Source organism: Cetorhinus maximus, chromosome 2 (assembly GCF_964194155.1).
Source record: "Cetorhinus maximus chromosome 2, sCetMax3.hap1.1, whole genome shotgun sequence".
NCBI classification, from domain to species: Eukaryota; Metazoa; Chordata; class Chondrichthyes; order Lamniformes; family Cetorhinidae; genus Cetorhinus; species Cetorhinus maximus.
In genome coordinates this window covers 45,501,759-45,520,802 of record NC_135880.1, presented here as the reverse complement: position 1 = coordinate 45,520,802, position 19,044 = coordinate 45,501,759, and the positions used below count along the sequence as shown (strand labels likewise).

The 19,044-nt window shown below is 41.0% G+C and overlaps 1 protein-coding gene across 4 annotated transcripts in view; it reads left to right on the top strand.

The window, feature by feature from the left end:
• LOC144693924 (uncharacterized) overlaps positions 1–19,044 on the top strand; it is a 129,364-nt gene that overhangs the window by 50,219 nt on the left and 60,101 nt on the right. For all 4 annotated transcript variants that reach the window (XM_078564163.1, XM_078564154.1, XM_078564146.1 and 1 more), the window contains exons 6-13: positions 160–282; positions 1,660–1,793; positions 10,675–10,769; positions 11,075–11,129; positions 11,594–11,740; positions 13,804–14,109; positions 15,763–15,952; positions 18,462–18,747. In XM_078564163.1, coding sequence (XP_078420289.1) covers positions 160–282; positions 1,660–1,793; positions 10,675–10,769; positions 11,075–11,129; positions 11,594–11,740; positions 13,804–14,109; positions 15,763–15,952; positions 18,462–18,747 — 1,336 coding nt within the window. The remainder of the gene's footprint in view (positions 1–159; positions 283–1,659; positions 1,794–10,674; positions 10,770–11,074; positions 11,130–11,593; positions 11,741–13,803; positions 14,110–15,762; positions 15,953–18,461; positions 18,748–19,044) is intronic.

Here is a 19,044-nt window from a genome sequence, read left to right as displayed (position 1 = left end):
AACACATAATGATTGAAGGATAGAAAATAAGAGCATTTCCCAGTCATCACCACCACATTTATTATTAACGATTCTTAAATTTCCCATTGTCATGACAATTGTAGTGTGAAAGAGTTTAGACTCTGACATTCACAGTATATCTTCCTATTTATATTGTAGGCCAGAAGAGGGAACCATTAATCCCCCACCTAATGAGGATGAAGATGAAGAATCTGATGATGCAGTTTTGGGTCCACGAGTCAAAGTAGCTGAAGATGGCTCTATTATTATTGATGAAGAAAGGTAAACCCACAATACTAAAACATTTATGATTTAAACGCTTTGCCTTGTATTAGCAGGTCATCAATTAGAATTATCTTAGATGAATGAACATGAACAATGATGTTCAGTAATAATTCAAGTATTTTGGTCTAGGGCCTGGATCCCTGTGTCAAAACTACTCAGTGACCTTGGTTTAAAATAAATGTTGTTGATTTATTCTGTAGCTTTGTAGATTCAAGGGGGCTTTAAATTGGCTTCCCCACCTTGGCAGTGGGCAAGTTTTTAGAGATAATAAATCGGAACAACAATTAACAGTCATTTGAACAGTGCAGATTATTTAAGAAAAGCCAGCATGGATTTGTTAAAGGCAAATAGTGTTTAATCATTTCTGAAGAAGTCATATTTAGCTCCATATTAATTCTGTTTCTCTTTTCATAGATGTTGCCAGACCTGCTGAGTATTTCCAGCACTCTGTTTTTATTTCAGATTTCCAGCATCCACAGTATTTTGCGTTTATTTTCATGTTTAATCAACTTGATTGAATTTTTTGATGAGGCAACGGAGGGGATTGATGAGGGTAATGTAGTTGATGTGGTGTGCATGGACTTCCAAAAGGTGTTTGATGAAGTGCCATATAATGGACTATTCAACATAGTTGAAGCCTATAGAATAAAAGGGAAAGTTACATTTCAGTGGAACGTAGCAACAGAAATAGGCCATTCAACTCCTGGAGCCTGCTTGACCATTCAATCAGCCAGTGGATAATCTATATCTCAAATCCATTTACTTGTCATTAATCCATCATCCCTTGATAACCTAACTGAAAAAAAACTCTATTGATCTTGATTTTGAACATTTCATTTGACCCAAAATCCATAGCCTTTTTGGGGAGGGGGTTCCAAATTTCCACCACTTGTGTGATTACACCAATTTGAAGATTATACACTCTTGTTTTAGATTCACCTACTTATAACTACCCTGTTTGATCCTTTAGCAGTCACCCATCTATCATTTGAATGCAAGGCGCAATACAAGCCAACTTTATACAACCTGTACTCGTAATTGACCCCTTTAAGCCATGGTATCATATTGGTGATTCCAAGGCCTTGGGTACAGATTTCCTGAGATTCAGTGCTTAGAACTGAGTGCAGTATTCCAGTGCTGACCAGTGCTCTTGAACTGTAGCATCACTTGCTCAGTTATGAATTCCACCCAATAAATTTAGTCTTTGCAACAAGCACAGCAATAAATGAGAGAATATGCATTGATAGTTCACGGCAGAACTAAGTAGGCTGTGCTTTGTAATGGAGGGAGATCATATTGCGTTGTTTTAAGCTTGCAATAATTTTCTGTGGAATGCAAATTTATTTGTTTTATTTTTCTTGAAACAAAAAATAGTTTAACGGTTGAGGTTTTGAGGAAGAAGGGACCTAATATAGTTGAAGAAAATGATCCTATTTTTGAGCGTGGCTCTCAAACAACCTATTCCAGTTTTAGGAGGAGCACCCACACAAAGCCATGGTCTAATAAAGGTACGTATGAAACAAGTTTAACGGCTTATTTAGAAAAAATGGTTTTGCTCTTTGCTCACTTAAGCTGTATTTAAAAGGAAACAAAACTGCTGAACTTCCTTCTTCAAATTTTACTCTTGGACCATTTTACTTTTCCTGATGGTAAAAAAAATTGCCAAAAAATAATCCAATTTCCAGTGTGCTGCATTCTAACTTCATTAAATTGCTTGGAGTCAAATATTTCACGCATTTCAAGGAGCTGTCAATATTCACATCTAAAACTTATTAGTTGAAGAAATGCATCCATTTTTATTTGTGCACAACGTTTGTTTTCCAGTTTACCTAACTTTTTTTCAGTTTTATACTATATAAAGTGATTATTGCAGCACCATCCTTTGCTGCAAAATGGAGGTTCATAGTTGGTCCCAACCATCCCTACCTTTGAAAGTACAGTCATGCAGTTGATAGTGTAGTACAGGATTGATGATTCCTGTCAGTGAATAAAAGTGTTATGGTTGGTCCCTAGTTCACATAATCTTTAAGAGAAATTTACTTCTTTAAAGTTAATCTTTCACATGAATATACATCTCCACACTAAAAGCCTCATAGGACCTGTGTTGCCTCCATATTAAAACAGAATTACCTGGAAAAACTCAGCAGGTCTGGCAGCATCGGTGGAGAAGAAAAGAGTCGACGTTTCGAGTCCACATGACCCTTCAACAGAACTGAGTATAGTTAGGAGAGGGGTGAAATATAAGCTGGTTTAAGGTGGGGGGGCGGGGGGAGAGAAGTTGAGGGTGGGGTGGTTGTAGGGACAAACAAGCAGTGATAGGAGCAGATAATCAAAAGATGTCACAGACAAAAGGATCAAAGAGGGGTTGAAGGTGGTGATATTATCTAAGAAAAGTGCTAATTAAGAATGGATGGCAGGACACTCAAGGTACAGCTCTAGTGGGGGTGGGGTGGAAAGACTGACAAGGTATTAGTTGTAGATTTAAAAATAATGGAAATAGGTGGGAAAAGAAAAATCTATATAAATTATTGAAAAAAACAAAAGGGAGGGGGAAGAAACGGGGTGGGGTTGGGGGGAGGGAGTTTAAGATCTAAAGTTGTTGAATTCAGTATTCAGCCCGGAAGGCTGTAAAGTGCCTAGTCGGAAGATGAGGTGCTGTTCCTCCAGTTTGCGTTGGGCTTCACTGTTAAATCACTTAAAATCCTGCTACACAATTTGCATATCAAATTGAATGTTATTGCTGGTCTATTTTAGCAATATGCAGTATTGATAAAAGGTGACACAAGGAGGAGCCAGAACAGGGAGGGTTGAAGGTGTTTTTTCTTATTGGTTCATGAATGTGAGCATTGCTGGCTCGGCCAGCATTTATTGCCCATCCCTAATTGCCCTAGAGAAGGTGGTGGTGAGCTGCCTCCTTGAACCGCTGCAGTCCATGTGGTGTCGGTACAGGGAGAGAGGGAGTTAGTTAGGGAGGGAGTTCCAGGATTTTGACCAAGCGACAGTGAATGAACGGCGATATATTTCCAAGTTGGGATGGTGAGTGGCTTGGAGGGGAACTTGCAGGTGTTCCCATGTGTCTGCTGCCCTTGTCCTTCCACATTGTAGTGGTAGTGGGTTTGAAAGGTGCTGCCTAAGGAGGCTTGGTGAGTTCCTGCAGTGCATCTTGCAGATGGTACACAGTGCTGCCACTGTTCTTTGCTGGTGGAGGGAGTGAATGTTTGTGGATGGGGTGCCAATCAAGCGGGCTGCTTTGTCTTGGATGGTGTCAAGCTTCTTGAGTGTTGTTGGAGCTGCACTCATCCAGGCAAGCGGAGAGTATTCCATTACACTCCTGACTTGTGCCTTGTTGATGGTGGACAGGCTTTGGGGAGTCGGGAGATGAGTTACCCGCCACAGGATTCCTAGCCTCTGACCTGTTCTTGTAGCCACAGTATTTATATGTCCAGTTCAGTTTCTGGTCAATGGTAACCCCCAGGATATTGATAGTGGGCGATTCAGCGATGGTAATGCCAAGGGGCGATGGTTAGATTCTCTAGTTGAAGATGGCCATTGCCCAGCACTTGTGTGGCACAAATGCCACCTGTCAGCCTAAACCTGGATTTTGTCCAGTTCTTGCTGCATTTGGGCATGACTGCTCCGATACTGAAGCAGTCCATGAATGCTGCTGAACATTGTGCAGTCATCAGCGAACTTCCCCACTTCTGTTCTTATGATGGAAGGAAGGTCATTGATGAAGCAGCTGAAGATGGCTGGGCCTAGGACACTACCCTGAGGAACTCTTGCAGTGATGTCCTAGAGCTGAGATGATTGACCTCCAACAACCACAACTATCTTCCTTTGTGTTAGGCATGACTCCAACCAGCGAAGAGTTTTCCACCTGATTCCTTTTGACACCAGTTTCGCTCGAGCTTCCTGAAGCCACACTTGGTCAAATGCTGCCTTGATGTCAAGGCCAGTCACTCTCACCTCACTTCTGGAGTTCAGCTTTTTTATTCATGTTTGAACCAAGGCTGTAATGGTGTGACAGCAGAGCAAGCCTGGGAGGGGAACTGAGTGAGAGTGGAGTGGGATAAAAAGCATGGTGGCAAAGCAAGTCTGGGTGAATGAGCTGAGCAGCAGTGGAATGGAATATAAGGTGCACAGCAGAGCCAGCCTGGGAGCAGGAGTTGAGCAGGATATAAGGTCCAGTGGCCGAACAGGCTTTTGCTGGAAGGAGCACAGACATAAATTGAAATAGTGATATCAGAAGTGCAGAGCAGGAGTGCCAGAACACAAAGCTTTCTCTTTAACTTTCTAAATTTGTCCCCGTGTGAACCCTTCCCCCTCACCATTTAGTTTAAAGCCCAGTGTACAGCCCTAGTTATTTCATTTGTCAGGATACTGGTCCCAGCATAGTTTGAATGAAGCCTATACCAGTGGAGCAGCCCACTCTTTCCCAGCACTGGACGGCCAATTCTCATAGAAACATAGAAAATAGGAGCCGGAGTAGGCCATTCGGCCCTTCGAGCCTGCTCCGCCATTCATCATGATCATGGCTGATCATCCAACTCAATAGCCTGCTTGCACTTTCTCCCCATACCCTTTGATCCCTTTCGCCCCAAGAACTATATCTAATTCCTTCTTGAAAACATACAATGTTTTGGCCTCAACTACTTTCTGTGGTAGTGAATTCCACAGGCTCACCACTCTCTAGGTGAAGAAATTGCTCCTCATCTCAGTCCTAAACGGTCTACCCCATATCCTTAGACTGTGACCCCTGGTTCTGGGCTCCTCCACCATTGGGAACATCTTTCCTGCATCTACCTTGTCTAGTCCTGTTAGAATTTTATAGGTTTCTATGAGATCCCCCCTCTCATTCTTCTGAACTCCAGCGAATATAATCCTAACCGACTCAATCTCTCCTCATATGTCACTCCCGCCATTCCAGGAATCAGTCTGGTAAACCTTCGCTGCGCTCCCTCTATATCAAGTACATCCTTCCTCAGATAAGGTGACCAAAACTGCACACAATATTCCAGGTGTGGTCTCACCAAGGCCCTGTATATTGCAGCAAGACATCCCTGCTCCTGTACTCGAATCCTCTGGCTATGAAGGCCAACATACCATTTGCCTTCTTTACCGCCTACTGCACCTGCATGCTTACCTTCAGTGACTGGTGTACAAGGACACCCAGGTCTCATTGCACATTCCCCTCTTTCAATTTGTAGCTATTCAGATAATAATCTGCCTTCATGTTTTTGCCACCAAAGTGGATAACCTCACATTTATCCACATTATACTGCATCTGCCATGCATTTGCCCACTCACTCAGCTTATCCAAAACACACTGAAGCATCTCTGCATCCTCCTCACAGCTCACCCTCCCACCCAGCTTTGTGTCATCTGCAAATTTGGAGATATTACATTTAATTCCCTCATCTAAATCATTAATATATATTGTGAATAGCTGGGGTCCCAGTACCGATCCCTGTGGTACCCCACTAGTCACTGCCTGCCATTCGGAAAAAGACCTGTTTATTCCTACTCTTTGTTTCCTGTCTGCCAACCAATTTTCTATCCATCTCAATACACTACCCCCAATCCCATGCACTTTAATTTTACACGCTAATCTCTTATGTGGGACGTTGTCGAAAGCCTTCTGAAAGTCCAAATAAACCACATTCACTGACTCCCCCTCATCAACTCTACTAGTTACATCCCCGAAAAATTCCAGTAGATTTGTCAAGCATGATTTCCCTTTCGTAAATCCATGCTGACTCTGTCCTATTCTGCCACTGTTTTCCAAGTGCTCAGCTATTAAATCTTTTATAACGGACTCTAGAATTTTCCCCACTACCGATGTCAGGCTGACTGGTCTATAATTCCCTGTTTTCTTTCTACCTCCCTTTTTAAATTGTGGGGTTACATTAGCTGCCTTCCAATCGGTAGGAACTGTTCCAGAGTCTATAGAATCTCAGAAGATGACCATCAATGCATCCTCTATCTCTAGGGCTACTTCCTTAAGCACTCTGGGATGTAGATTATCTGGGATGTAGATTATCAGGCCCTGGGGATTTATCGGCCTTCAATCCCATCAATTTCACCAACACCATTTCCCTACTAATACTGATTTCTTTCAGTTCCTCCCTCTCACTAAACCCTATGTTCCCCAACATTTCTGGTATATTATTGTGTCCTCCTTTGCGAAGACAGAACCAATGTATGTATTTATTTGGTCAGCCATTTCTTTGTTCCCCATTATAAATTCCCCTGTTTCTGATTGTAAGGGACCTACATTTGTTTTCATCAATCTTTTTCTCTTCACATACCTATCGAAACATTTACAGTCAGTTTTTATGTTCCCCGCAAGCTTACTCTTGTGCTCTATTTTCCCCTTCTTAATCAATCCCTTGGTCCTCCTTTGCTGAATTCTAAAGTGCTCCCAATCCACAGGCCTGTTGTTTTTTCTGGCCAATTTGTATGCCTCTTCCTTGGACCTAATATTATCTCTAATTTCCCTTGTAAACCATGGTTTGGCCACCTTTCCTGTTTTACTTTTGCGCCAGACAGGAATAAACAATTGTTGCAGTTCACCCAAGTGCTCTTTGAACGTTTGCCATTGCCTATCCACCTCATCTGTTTAAGTAACATTTCCCAATCCATCATAGCCAACTGACGCCTCATACTATCATAGGTTCCTTTATTAAGAATCAGGACCCTAGTCTCAGAATCAACCTCGTCACTCTCCATCTTGATGAAGAATTCTATCATATTATGATAGGGGCCTCGCACAACTAGATTGCCAATTATTCATTTTTCATTACACAATACCCAGTCCAAGATGGCCTGTTCTCTATTTGGTTCCTCGACGTATTGGTCCAGAGAACCATCCCATTTACACTCCAGGAATTCCTCCTCTATGGTATTGTTACTAATTTGATTTGCCCAATCTATATGCAGATTAAAGTCACCCATAATTACAGATGTTCCTTTATTGCATGCATCTCTAATTTCCTGTTTAATGCCATTCACCATTCACCACTACAGTTTGAGGGTCTATGTACAACCCCCACTAACATTTTTTGCCCCTTAGTGTTTCTCAGCTCTACTCATACAGATTCCACATTGTCGGAGCTAATATCTTTCCTCACTATTGTGTTAATTTCCTCTTTAACCAGCAATGCAACTCCACTGCCTTTTCCTTTTTGTCTGTCCTTCCTAAATACTGAATACCCCTGGATGTTCAGTTCCCATCCCTGGTCACCCTGCAGCCATGTCTCTGTATGTTTACATCTGTAGGCGTGGTTAATTCATCCACTTTATTACGAATGCTCCTCGTGTTAAGGCACAAAGCCTTAAGGCTTGGAAAAACTCAGCAGGTCTGGCAGCATCTGTGGAGAAGAAAAGAGTCGATGTTTCGGGTCCACACGACCCTTCAACAGTTCTGTTGAAGGGTCGTGTGGACCCGAAACGTCGACTCTTTTCTTCTCCACCGATGTGGCCAGACCTGCTGAGTTTTTCCAGGTAATTCTGTTTTTGTTTTGGATTTCCAGCATCCGCAGTAGTTTTTTTGTTTTTAAGCCTTAAGGCTTGTCTTTTAAATTACTTGTCCTGTTCCCACTATTTATCACTGATTCTTGCCCTTGATTTCTCTGCCTATCACTTTTCTTATGCCCCTTTCTGTCTTTTGTTCTTGCCCTTGATTCCCCTCCTCTGACTCCTTGTACCGGTTCCCATCTCCCTGCCATTTTAGTTTAAACCCTCCCCAACCACTCTAGCAAATATTCCCCCCTAGGACATCAGCCCAGGTGTAACCCATCCAGTTTGTACTGGTCCCACCTCCCCCAGAACTAGTCCCTATGTCCCAGGAATCTGAAACCCTCCCACTTGCACCATCTCTTCAGCCACGTATTCATCCGATATATCCTGCTATTTCTACTCTGACTAGCACGTGGCACTGGCAGTAATCCTGAGATCACTACCTTTGAGGTCCTACTTTTCAACTTACTTCCTAACTCCCTATATTCTGCTTTTAGGACCTCATCCCTTTTTTTACCTATGCCGTTTGTACCAATGTGTACCACGACCACTGACTGTTCACCCTCCCCCTTCAGAATGTCCTGTAGCTGCTCTGAGACACCCTTGATCCGAGCACCAGGGATGCAGCATACCATCCTGAAGTCTCGTTTGTGGCCACAGAAACGCCTATCTATCCCCCTTACAATTGAATCCCCTGTAACTACTGCATTCCCACACTTTTTTACTCCTCCCCTGTGCAGCAGAGCCAACCGTGGTGCAACGAATTTGGCTGTTGCTGCTTTCCCCTGAGAGGCCATTCCCCTCAACAGTATCCAAAGCGGTATATTTGTTTTGCAGGGGAATAGCCACAGGAGATTCCTGCACTGCCTGCCAATTCTCTTGCTCTGCCTGGTGGTCACTCATTTCCTCCCTGCCTGTGGACTCCTAGCCTGCGGCGTGACCATCTCTCTATACGTGCTATCTTGTGAAGTGAAACCCATTTTTTTACACTAATCTTTGAGCCACATATTCAACTCTGGTTTTATTGATTCTATGCCAATTTGTTCATGCCTCAGGTAGCAAGCAAGAGATCATTACCATTTGTGGTTCTGCTTTTTAACTTAGCTGCTAGCTGCTCATGTTCCCAGAGCCGACCTATTTTTTTAATCCTACCTTTGGTACCTACCTGGACTACTGCACCTGGATTCTTCCTCTCCAGCCTTGAGAAGATGTTCTTAACCCTGGCACCGGGCAGGCAAAACGGTCTTCAGGGCTCGCGCTCTCAGCTGCAGCGAACAGTATCTATTCCGCTAATGTCTCAGTCCCCCATGATTATTACATTCCCCCCCACCAAAACTTGAATTGCCCCCTGTACCACTGTGTTGTGGTCAGTATATGCATCCTCCTTGCATCCTCCCTGCTCTCATTCCCAAAGGCTGCAAGAACAAGTACAAGGACTGAAGCCTCCTCCAATGCTACCTTCTGGACCCCCGTACCTACTTCACTTGTAGTCACACCTTCCCTATCCCTCACCAGAGACCACATCTGAAGTACTTGACCTAAAGGGTGTGACTGCCTGCGGGAGCAAAGTTTACAGGTAACTTTCTCCCTCCCTGATGCATTGCAGTGTCCAAAACTTGGACTTCAGGTCAACTCTGAACTGAAGTTTCTCGAGTTGAAAGCACTTACTGAAGATATGGTTATTGTGAATTGCACTTCCACCAGCACCCACATTCTACAGTTGCAACACATCACCTCCCTGCCATCTTGGTCGTATTTTATTTTACTAATTAGGTTTTCAAGTTTCAAAATAAAACAAAATTGTTTATTTGTACTCTTTAATCTAGTCGAGAACCTTGTTAAGTTTATTAAATTTTGTTCAATGCTTTAGGTCTTTACTGTAACTTAGACAGCAGTCCTAATTTAACCCTATTTATGTTTATCTTTTATATACCGAGCAACACTCCTTATTCCCACCTCACCAAATTCCCAAACCCAGTAAATTCCCTTGCACTCAGATGAAAGCTGCATTCGGGTGAAATTGCTCTGTGCTCATGCACATTATTGATTCGCTTATGATTTTACTCACCCCAAATGAAATTTTTAATTTCACGACTCTTAGTTTAAACTAATGCTTAGTTTAGTGAGGAAAATAGGGAAATCCCCACCAACCAAACACTTAACCACTTTCCTGTGACATAATACTATTTTTCCCCCTGCTTTTTCAAACTCTTGAACCCCATCCACCACCTTAAACAATCATCCCCTCTCCACTGCTAGCGCACAGTGGCAGCAGTGTGTACCATCTACAAGATGTGCAGCAGCAACTCATGAAGCTTTCTTTGAATGCAACTTTGAAACCTGCAACCTCTACCACTTAAAAGGACAAGGGGCAGCAGCCGCAAGGGAACACCACCACCATCTGCATTCCCTTTCATCCAGTCAAACACCATCCTGACTTGGAACTATATTGCTGTTTCCTCACTGTTGCTGGAAACCTGGAATTCACTTCCTATCAGCAGTATGGGTGTACATACAACACGTGGATTGCAGTAGTTCAAGAAGGTGGCCCTCCACCACCTTCTCTGTAATTGGGGATGGGCAACAAATGCTAGCCTTGCCAGCAATATCCATATCCCATGAATGTAAAAAAAATGTAAGTTGTAAAAGAGCTGACAGTGTTGTACTAAGACTTTGGCACAGTTGTGTGTTGTAACGTACACATTTAAAGAGATGCTAGTAACTCTTTCTAATGTTCTGCAATTTCTTTTTATTTTGTTTTAATGTGGCATAATTTTTGTTTTAAAAAAAGTAATTTTTTTGCCTTGTGTTGATTCTATTTGTAATATGTTGGTTCCTTTTAGTAAATTTCTACGTTTTAATTCTTTCCAGAAACAGACATGTTCTTTCTAGCAATCAGTATGGTTGGGACAGATTTTTCTATGATTGGCCAACTGTTCCCCAACAGGACAAGAATAGAAATAAAGGTAATTTCAATTGTCTTCTGAACCTTGTTCTCTAATCATCTAGTAGTTTATCGAATCATAGAACTTTACAATACAGATGGAGGCCATTTGGCCCAACGAATATGCATTTTTGGGTCTTGCAGAAGCAGGGTATTGACCTGTATATCAAAACAAATGCATGTTGCTCTATTGCAAGTTGGAACATGTAAGCATCCTTGTCTTTACCAACATTTTATATAGTATACACAAGATACAGGGAAAAAAAGTTTAAACAATCACTTTTACAAAAATGAAAAATATTTTTATCAACAGTTTTTTTTCCGCAGAACAAGTTTAAACGTGAAGAAAAATTGAATTCGTGGAGGATTGACAAAGCATTCAGTAAGTATGCTAGTTTTTAAATGGGCAGAAGATTCTCTACTTCAGTGATACTATTGCATGCTTGCATAAGGTGTGAAGACCAAGCAAGCAATTTGAACACTAACAGCGTAACTGGAGAGCAGTGATACCACAGGAGTGAACATCATGATATTTGGATTGCTAAGGGTATGGGAAAATGAGCAGTAAGCAATCAGCCTATTAAATCTTGCTAATTTTAAGAGAAGATTTACTGCTGGACTGGTTTTCCTAACTTGTTTGCTTTGTGTGGAGTCTGTGGTTTCCCATATGGCTCAATGGCCCTGTGGGCCCAGTGTTTCTTTTAATAATAATACACAGTTGCTCCATTGTTTCTACTTTGCTTGGAAGTTGAAGTTTTAGCTTGTCACCTTGTACCCCATCAGTGTTTGTTCTACATTGATGGGTGTCTTGCTTTGGTACGTTTCAATTTGCTCGTTGTCACATAGAGGAGAAGAAGCCACTTGATCTGGAATTTTTTGGAGACCTGTTAACCCGCGTTTTGGAAGCGGAATCAAAGAGGAAGAAAGAAAGGAATGAGAAAACCAAAAGCCAAGTTCCAAGGAAGCCATCAACGACCAAACGGAACAGGAAAGGTAAAATAGCTTTAAAATATTTAATTATCTTCAGTCATGGCCATTTTACAGCAAACCAACAAAGACGGTACTTTCTTCAAACTACTATGTAGCATTGATTTTGTATTTCAAAATCAACATATACTCTTTTTAAAGACCTTAACTATAGTTCCATATCTTTGGAATTTTTTGGGCCCTTTGCCTTAAACTGAGATTGAAAGTTGAGAGTGAAACAACAGAGATCTAAACGTCTTGTACCATTGAGTCATAATGGCCAACCAAGAAGGGCTGTTTGGATAATCTGAGGTAGCGACCTTGATCATTTTTCCTTCTCTGGGTAAAAACGTACCTTGGTTACTGCTAATGGCTAAACTAGGCTAAAGTTGAGATCATTGTTTAGAGAAAGGCTGATTAGAAATAATTATTTGAAGTTGGGATTACAGGCACTGAGACACTGCACTAATGTGGTACTCTGACGGCATGTTAGAATACTATCCTTTTTTTTTTAAAGTCTTGCTTTAGAAAATTGACCATTTTAGATGGTGTGTGACAGAATGGCCTCATTCTTGTTATAATGGGAGCTGTCAAAATCTGTCATGTTACGACAAAGCTCAAATATTTTTAAAATAAAACTTATGAGGAAGGAATCGTGACTTTTAAGGGCATTTAAAAACTAATTTACTGAACGCAGTGCTTCCTGTTAGCTCCCTTTTACTGCCATTTTTCTCCCTCTTCCCTCCATGCTTCCACCTCCAACTTCTCCCAAAGTCATTAATGCGTTACTTCAATATGGTTTCACAAACATTGGTTTCCACCCAGTATATGGTTCAAGTGATGGTAACCAAGGGAGTGAATGCCAGAGGATATTTGGCCATGTGGACATCTTAGCCAAACCTTTACCTGTCATAGCAGATGTAGCCACATATACACTTTCAGCAGGAGTTACTGGATAGCCATTGGAAACGGTAACCTAATTCATTTTCCCAACCCCAAGAGTTCCAAAGCTACTTGTGATATCCTAGTTGTTGCCTTGTCTGAGGTCAGCATGGTCAGCAATCAAACTTGGAACCTACCATATGCATATATGTAGTTCTGCTGCTCCTTAGCCAGCTGAGTGTTGTGGGAAGCCCTTTCAAGTATCTTTAAATAAGTGTTTAATGCTGTCTATTCAGTTTTGTTGTGTAGTTGCGCATTGTCCATACCTGATCCTCCACTCTGCACCAGCATCATGATATATGGCTTGGTATTTACATTAGCACTTCATAAGAGAAGATCCACAGATGTAAACTTATGGAGCCTTTAGGCTTATCCTTTGGTGACAGTGCTGAATAGAGAAACCTGTGTGCTCATATCAAAAAGGTAACATACATATGCACACCATTTCTGTTGCTCAGCTTCAGAGCTGTTCTTAAAGTAGAGTTATTCTGTTTTACTTGCTGTGAAGCACTGACTGTGATATCAACTGACCTTAATGAGAAGCATTAGTAAAGTTCGGGTTGAATAAACAGGGCAGAAGTGCATTTTTACGGCAGAGTAACAGAGCTTTAACTATTTCTGACTGTACTGTACTTGAGTGTGCCTTAATGCTGACACTTGGTGAATGAAAGGTGTTCCTTTTCCAGTACTTATTGCTCATCTTGATGAGCAAGCAAATCATAATCATTGCATTTGTGCCAGCAGATGCAAATTAGATTTCTATCTGTGCTAATGACCTCTCTCTTCCATTGTGGAATCTATCTACTGAAATATTTTTGATAAACATTTTTACACTGAATGTAGAGAAATAAATTGTATCAAAACTCATTCCATTGCAATGAGATTATAATGTCTTATACATTAGAAAATATGTGTAAAAGTAAACTTTTGGTCCTTGGGATACTGAGTTGGATAATTTTTGACAAAGAAAACAACTGATGGATCTATGAAGTATGGCATTTTTGAACTGAATTTTTTTGCCCCTTTGGTGTGCATTTTCCCTGTTGTATAATTTGCTTGTAAACTTGCAAAAGTTGTACACATGCAAAGGGTTCTGTAACAATGAATGCTTGTTATCTTATGTCTTTTTACATATCTTGTGCATTTAGGAAAGAAAGTGACAGAGATAGAAAGTGATCCTGATGACCCTGATCCAGTTGAAGTTGGTGACACTGAATTAGTTGAAGCTGACGCTAATGCTGTAGTGGAGGGAACTGATGCATCTTGCAGTGGAGAAGGTCAGGAAGATACACAGAAAAGAGAAACTATATCAAAGCCCCTCCCAATCAAACGCAAGCGAAAACGGAAAAAAGAAGTTGCTGCAGACCCAGCAGTACAAAAAACTGCTGAAGAACCACCTCAGGAGGAAAGTTGTTCTCAGGAACCAAAGCAGGAAGTACGGCAGTGCAAGAAAGGTAAGAATTGTTGAGTTCTCTATCTATTGTATTAAAGGCGATCAGTCCTGTTTTCCCCCATTCTTCTCCAGGCCATGCACCAACTGTGGGCAAGATGGTTGACAGAGAACAAAATCATGAGGGTGTTAATCCAAGAAGAGCATCATTGGAGACTTTGGTAAACAGTCTCTGCTGCAACAGATCTAAAAGGAGCTTCTAAATAAAATTACTTGGAAGGGGAAAAGCAGAAAGGTTCAGAAACTTAATTATAGTGACAGCCTATGTCTCTAACATCCTGGTACAATCTGCCTTTGTACTTGCTGAAAGAGGTTCAGTTCTTCATTCTGACCCTGCCCATATTTCAGGATTTGCAGTATTCGCTGTTGTAGCAATGATGGTGATTCTGTGATTTGTTTTGTTGCGTTTTATCATTCATCTCTTCTGAAGTTCTCTTCCTCCAGCCAACCCCTCAAGCCAGTTCAGTGTACTTTCATTGAAAAGCCAAGATATTGCTAGTCCTCTGTCATTGGTGCTCTTTAGCTGGCTGCTGGGAAGTACAGGAGATACCTGTTGTGACTGACCCCCTTCAAGTTTCCTTTTCATGAGCAAGTGGCTGGTTACTATTTGACTTTACAAAACGCCACAACTGGGAAGTTGAAAATTGCAGGCCGAAATATATTCTGACCGAAGTTGAGCGTTTTTGCCTGTGATGCATTGGTTTTTTCTTCTTTTGATACCAATCAACTTAAAATGCCAAGTTCATTTACAGAAAATAACTCAGACTGTTGAAATACATTACAGCCTAGAGAGCAAATAATGAAAGTTTGGTAGTTATCAGGGAGACATGCATGTGTAACAGCACTAGATGCTCTAACAGCACTCTGTTGCCTGCTTGCTTTGGTCATTGTGTTTGAAGTGCAGTTAACAGTCAAAGGCAACTTAAATGTGTGAATTATTCAATAAATTGAAATAGTGTCATGGGGTTTTGTTAGGCTCTTGGGATTGCTGCAGTATCCTAGATTCTTTGTGCACTCTAGGAAGTAAGGGCTTGCTTTGGTACTGAACCAAATAGAATATCTGGGGTGAATATTAAGTGTGTAGCTGAGACTGCACTACATGTCACAAGATAGATTCTTGGTCTGTGTCAAATTAGTTGATATTGGCATGGGTAATAGTAGACATGCTGCAATTGGCCACAATATTCCTGGATTAGGAATGTAACAGTTGTAATAGTTCCTTCTTCTCTTTACTATCTAGCAGTACTTTTTGTAGATGTGCATGCATAAACATAAGGTGAGGACCGGATCAGGCTCAGCAGTTGTAGCTGCAAACAATTAGCTTACAAACACTCTCAGATCATTTTGGCTAAACAGACTATTTTGGACCAGGCATTGGAGCATGCCTGGCTCATGTGCTATCCTGTCCCATTAAGGCAACAACACTTTTAGAATAAAAAAATAATAGAATAACAATAGTTGCACTCTGTAAAGCAGTATAAAGCAGTATGCTTGAACTCAATTCCGTTGTGCCGCTACATCAAACAGATTTATAAAGCTATGCATATTGCCTGAAGGGAAACTAACCCACATGAATTTGAAGTTAAGTGAATACAAAATGCTTTTTTCTGGCTCCAGTTGCCATAAAGATTATTTTTTTGGTAAACAATTTGAATAGGAATCCAGAAATCTTCAACTTCGAATTCTGATCAAGAAGACAGTGTTGGGGAGCAAATTGCAGAAGGCGGAGATGAATACCATATGGTCAATGGTGAAATATCAACTAATCAAGGGACCTCTGAAAACAAACGGCCTTCATCAGAAACTAAGAGAAAAGAGAAGCGCAATGATAAAAATAAACCCTTAAGGTAAATTGTGTTTATATAGTGCTTTTAATGTAATGACTGTAGTTTTGGGGTCTCCTAGCTGCTATCCAAAGCTGGCCCCTCACCCTGGCAATTGTCCTTCTATTTAAAGTAAAAGGTACATGCCTTTTTGATGACTCTTTGTTGCCTGTCCATTCGCCTGTTCATTCACCTGTCACCTGAGCTGAGGGAACTGGGTGCAAGCATTAAGGCCCACTTGCTGTAGCACAACCACATTTGGGCCTCCATGATGTGTAAATCACAGTATTGTTACAGTGCAGAAGGAGGCCATTTGGCCCATCAAGTCTGCACTGGCTCTCTGAAAGCACATTCTACCTAGTCCCATTCCCCTGCCTTATCACAGCCTTGCACGTTCTCTCTTTTCAGGTAGCAATCACTTTTGAATACCTTGATCGAACCTGCCTCCACCACCCTTTCAGGAAGTTTGTTCCAGACTCCAACCACCTTCTGGGTGGAAAAAGTTTTCCCTTACATCACATTTACTCCTTTTGCCAATTATTTTTAATTTTTGCCCTTTAGTTCTTGATGCTGCCTTGAGTGGGAACAGTTTCTCACTATTTACCCTGTCCATAGCCCTCAGGATCGTAAATACCTCTATCAAGTCTCCTCTCAGCCTTCTTTTCTCCAAGGAAAACAGTCCCAACCTCTCCAATCTAACCTCATAGTTACAGTTCTTCATCCCAGGAGTCATTCTTGTGAATCTCCTCTGTTTCTATCCAATGCCTTCACATCTTTCCTCAAGTATGGCACTCAGAACTGGACGCAGTACTCCAGTTGAGGCCTAGCTAATGTCTTATACAAGATCAACATGACCTCCTTGACCCCTCTGGAACATCCCCTCTCTCCAGTACTGTAATACCATCTTTAACCAGAAAACGATGCGTGAGGCATGCTGTTGTCATCCTGCTGAATTAAAATTACATTTACAGGCTTGTGCCTACTCCAAGTTCAAATGCTCTACTGTCCCTCACCCCAATAGGCCCCATAAGTGGGAGTGATACACACAGGCTCTTTTTTTCCCTTCTGCTTTATGCCTGACAAATAAATATACACTTGGTGAAAAGCAGACAAAAATTGACCTAATGAAGGTATGTACCTATGCCAACAAAATGTTTGATAAAATTCTCTCATAACACATTCTTTTACAAATAAAGGTCCCTGATGACCTTCCTACAAGAAAGGAAATTGCAGGTAGTTATGAAGGGAACTGGGTTACAAATGGGGTGGGTGGGGAGGTATTGGTGGAGTGCCCCAGGGATTTGTTAAGGGATCTTTCCTGTTCCAGGTGTCCATAACTAACTTGGGGTTAAATGTCCTAAATATGGTTGTATTTGGAGTGGGCATCAGAATGGTGGTGATGGTGAGGAGGGGGAAAACAATGGAGGCAGAGGAGACATGCAAGCTATAAAACAAAGCTTTTGACTTCACTGGGTTTTTGAAATTTTGAAATTCAAAATGGAAAAATACAACACAATACATGAAATGAAGGTAAAGCTAGCAAGCACATTGATGTGCTAGAACTTTCCATGCAGAAAGTGGAAGAGATCCAAAGATGTTGGCCAAACAGTGCGATAATAAGTAAACTAAACAATTATATTGCTAAGCCAGTTAAGTTCAAATCCTTGGAAGCTGAACAATACTCTGGTTAGGATACATCTGGAATACTCAATGCATTTTTAGTTGGTGCAGCATAAGGAAGCAAGGGCCTTGGGTAGTACAAAGTATGCAATGAGGCTATTGCTCAGTGTCAGAGATCCATATGTAACATCTTGATAAGCTGAGGTTCTTAGCTTGTTAAGTAATGTATCTGAGGAAATGTTAGTTATATTGGATAGCTAATGGAATAAAATAAACTTGAAACAGTAATTTCAGAAAACAAAAATAATGCAAATAATATATTCTGCATAAGAACAAGTTAAAGTAAAATTCATGGATTAAACCTTTTCCAAAAGAAACGTTGTTCTAGGAATTGTAATGCTGTAATTTTAGAAGAGTAAAGACATCCTTGTGACTGTTGCGTCTACTCACGAAGCTGCAACGCCTCTGAATAGTATGATTGTTCAAGGAGCGTTTGTTCATTAATTTTGTTTCAAGAACTTGGGTGCAATAGAAAATTGACAGAAAATCATCATGGTGTGATAAGGAGTGCTTTTCTTGTGGTTGCGGTTAAGTCACATTGTTTGCACAGAACTTTACGTTTGCACTGGGAGTGCTTCATTCTGACATTTGGTGTTCAAAGTAGAAACGACACATTCCCAAAACAGAAATCCTAATCTTGGCGAACACAAAAAAGAAACAAAATTAAGGTAAAAGTGGAGGTTTGTAGCCGCGAACTGCATGCCAATGAGAAATATTTCTTAGGATTCCACTGTATTTTTCCAAGTTAATTGGTCAATGCTAGTGGTGTAGCATGAATCTTGAAAATTAGGTTGCATTTTAAATTTGTCAATTTCATTTTGAAGTTATTCTGGTGTTTAAATATTTGTTTCAGTGACCATGAAAGTGTAGCAGTATCAGAAGCAACCTCACCAGTTACAACAGAAAATGATAAGAAATCACAACATGTTTGCCTCCAGAAGCCTAAACCCAACTTAAAAGTGGTTGGAAGAAAAAGAGCAGGTGGAAAAGGGAGTGATAAAACTGCTTCAGAAGCTTTTGCATCTTACGATGATGTAAAGGAAGACAAGAGTGACAAAGTGAAAGAATCATCTGTGCAGGATCAGGATGCTCCCAATGATGAATCTTCTGATATCATGAATAATGAAATGTCTGAAAAGGTGTGTAAAATATATACTGTTCTTTAAGTATACAGTGAAACCTGCAAATTATGGACATTCTGGGGACTGGCATCAGTTATCTTTTTTTTTGCCGGTATTCTTATTTTAAAAATGGTCATTGTATGCACTGTAAAATGTTTTCCCAGCAATGGGAGGCGATAGCATAGTGGTATTGTCACTGGACTAGTATTCCAGAGACCCAGGATATTAGTATTCTAGGGACCCGGCTTCAAATCCCACCATGCAGATGGTGAAATTTGAATTCAATAAAATAATCTGGAATTATTAGTTTGATGA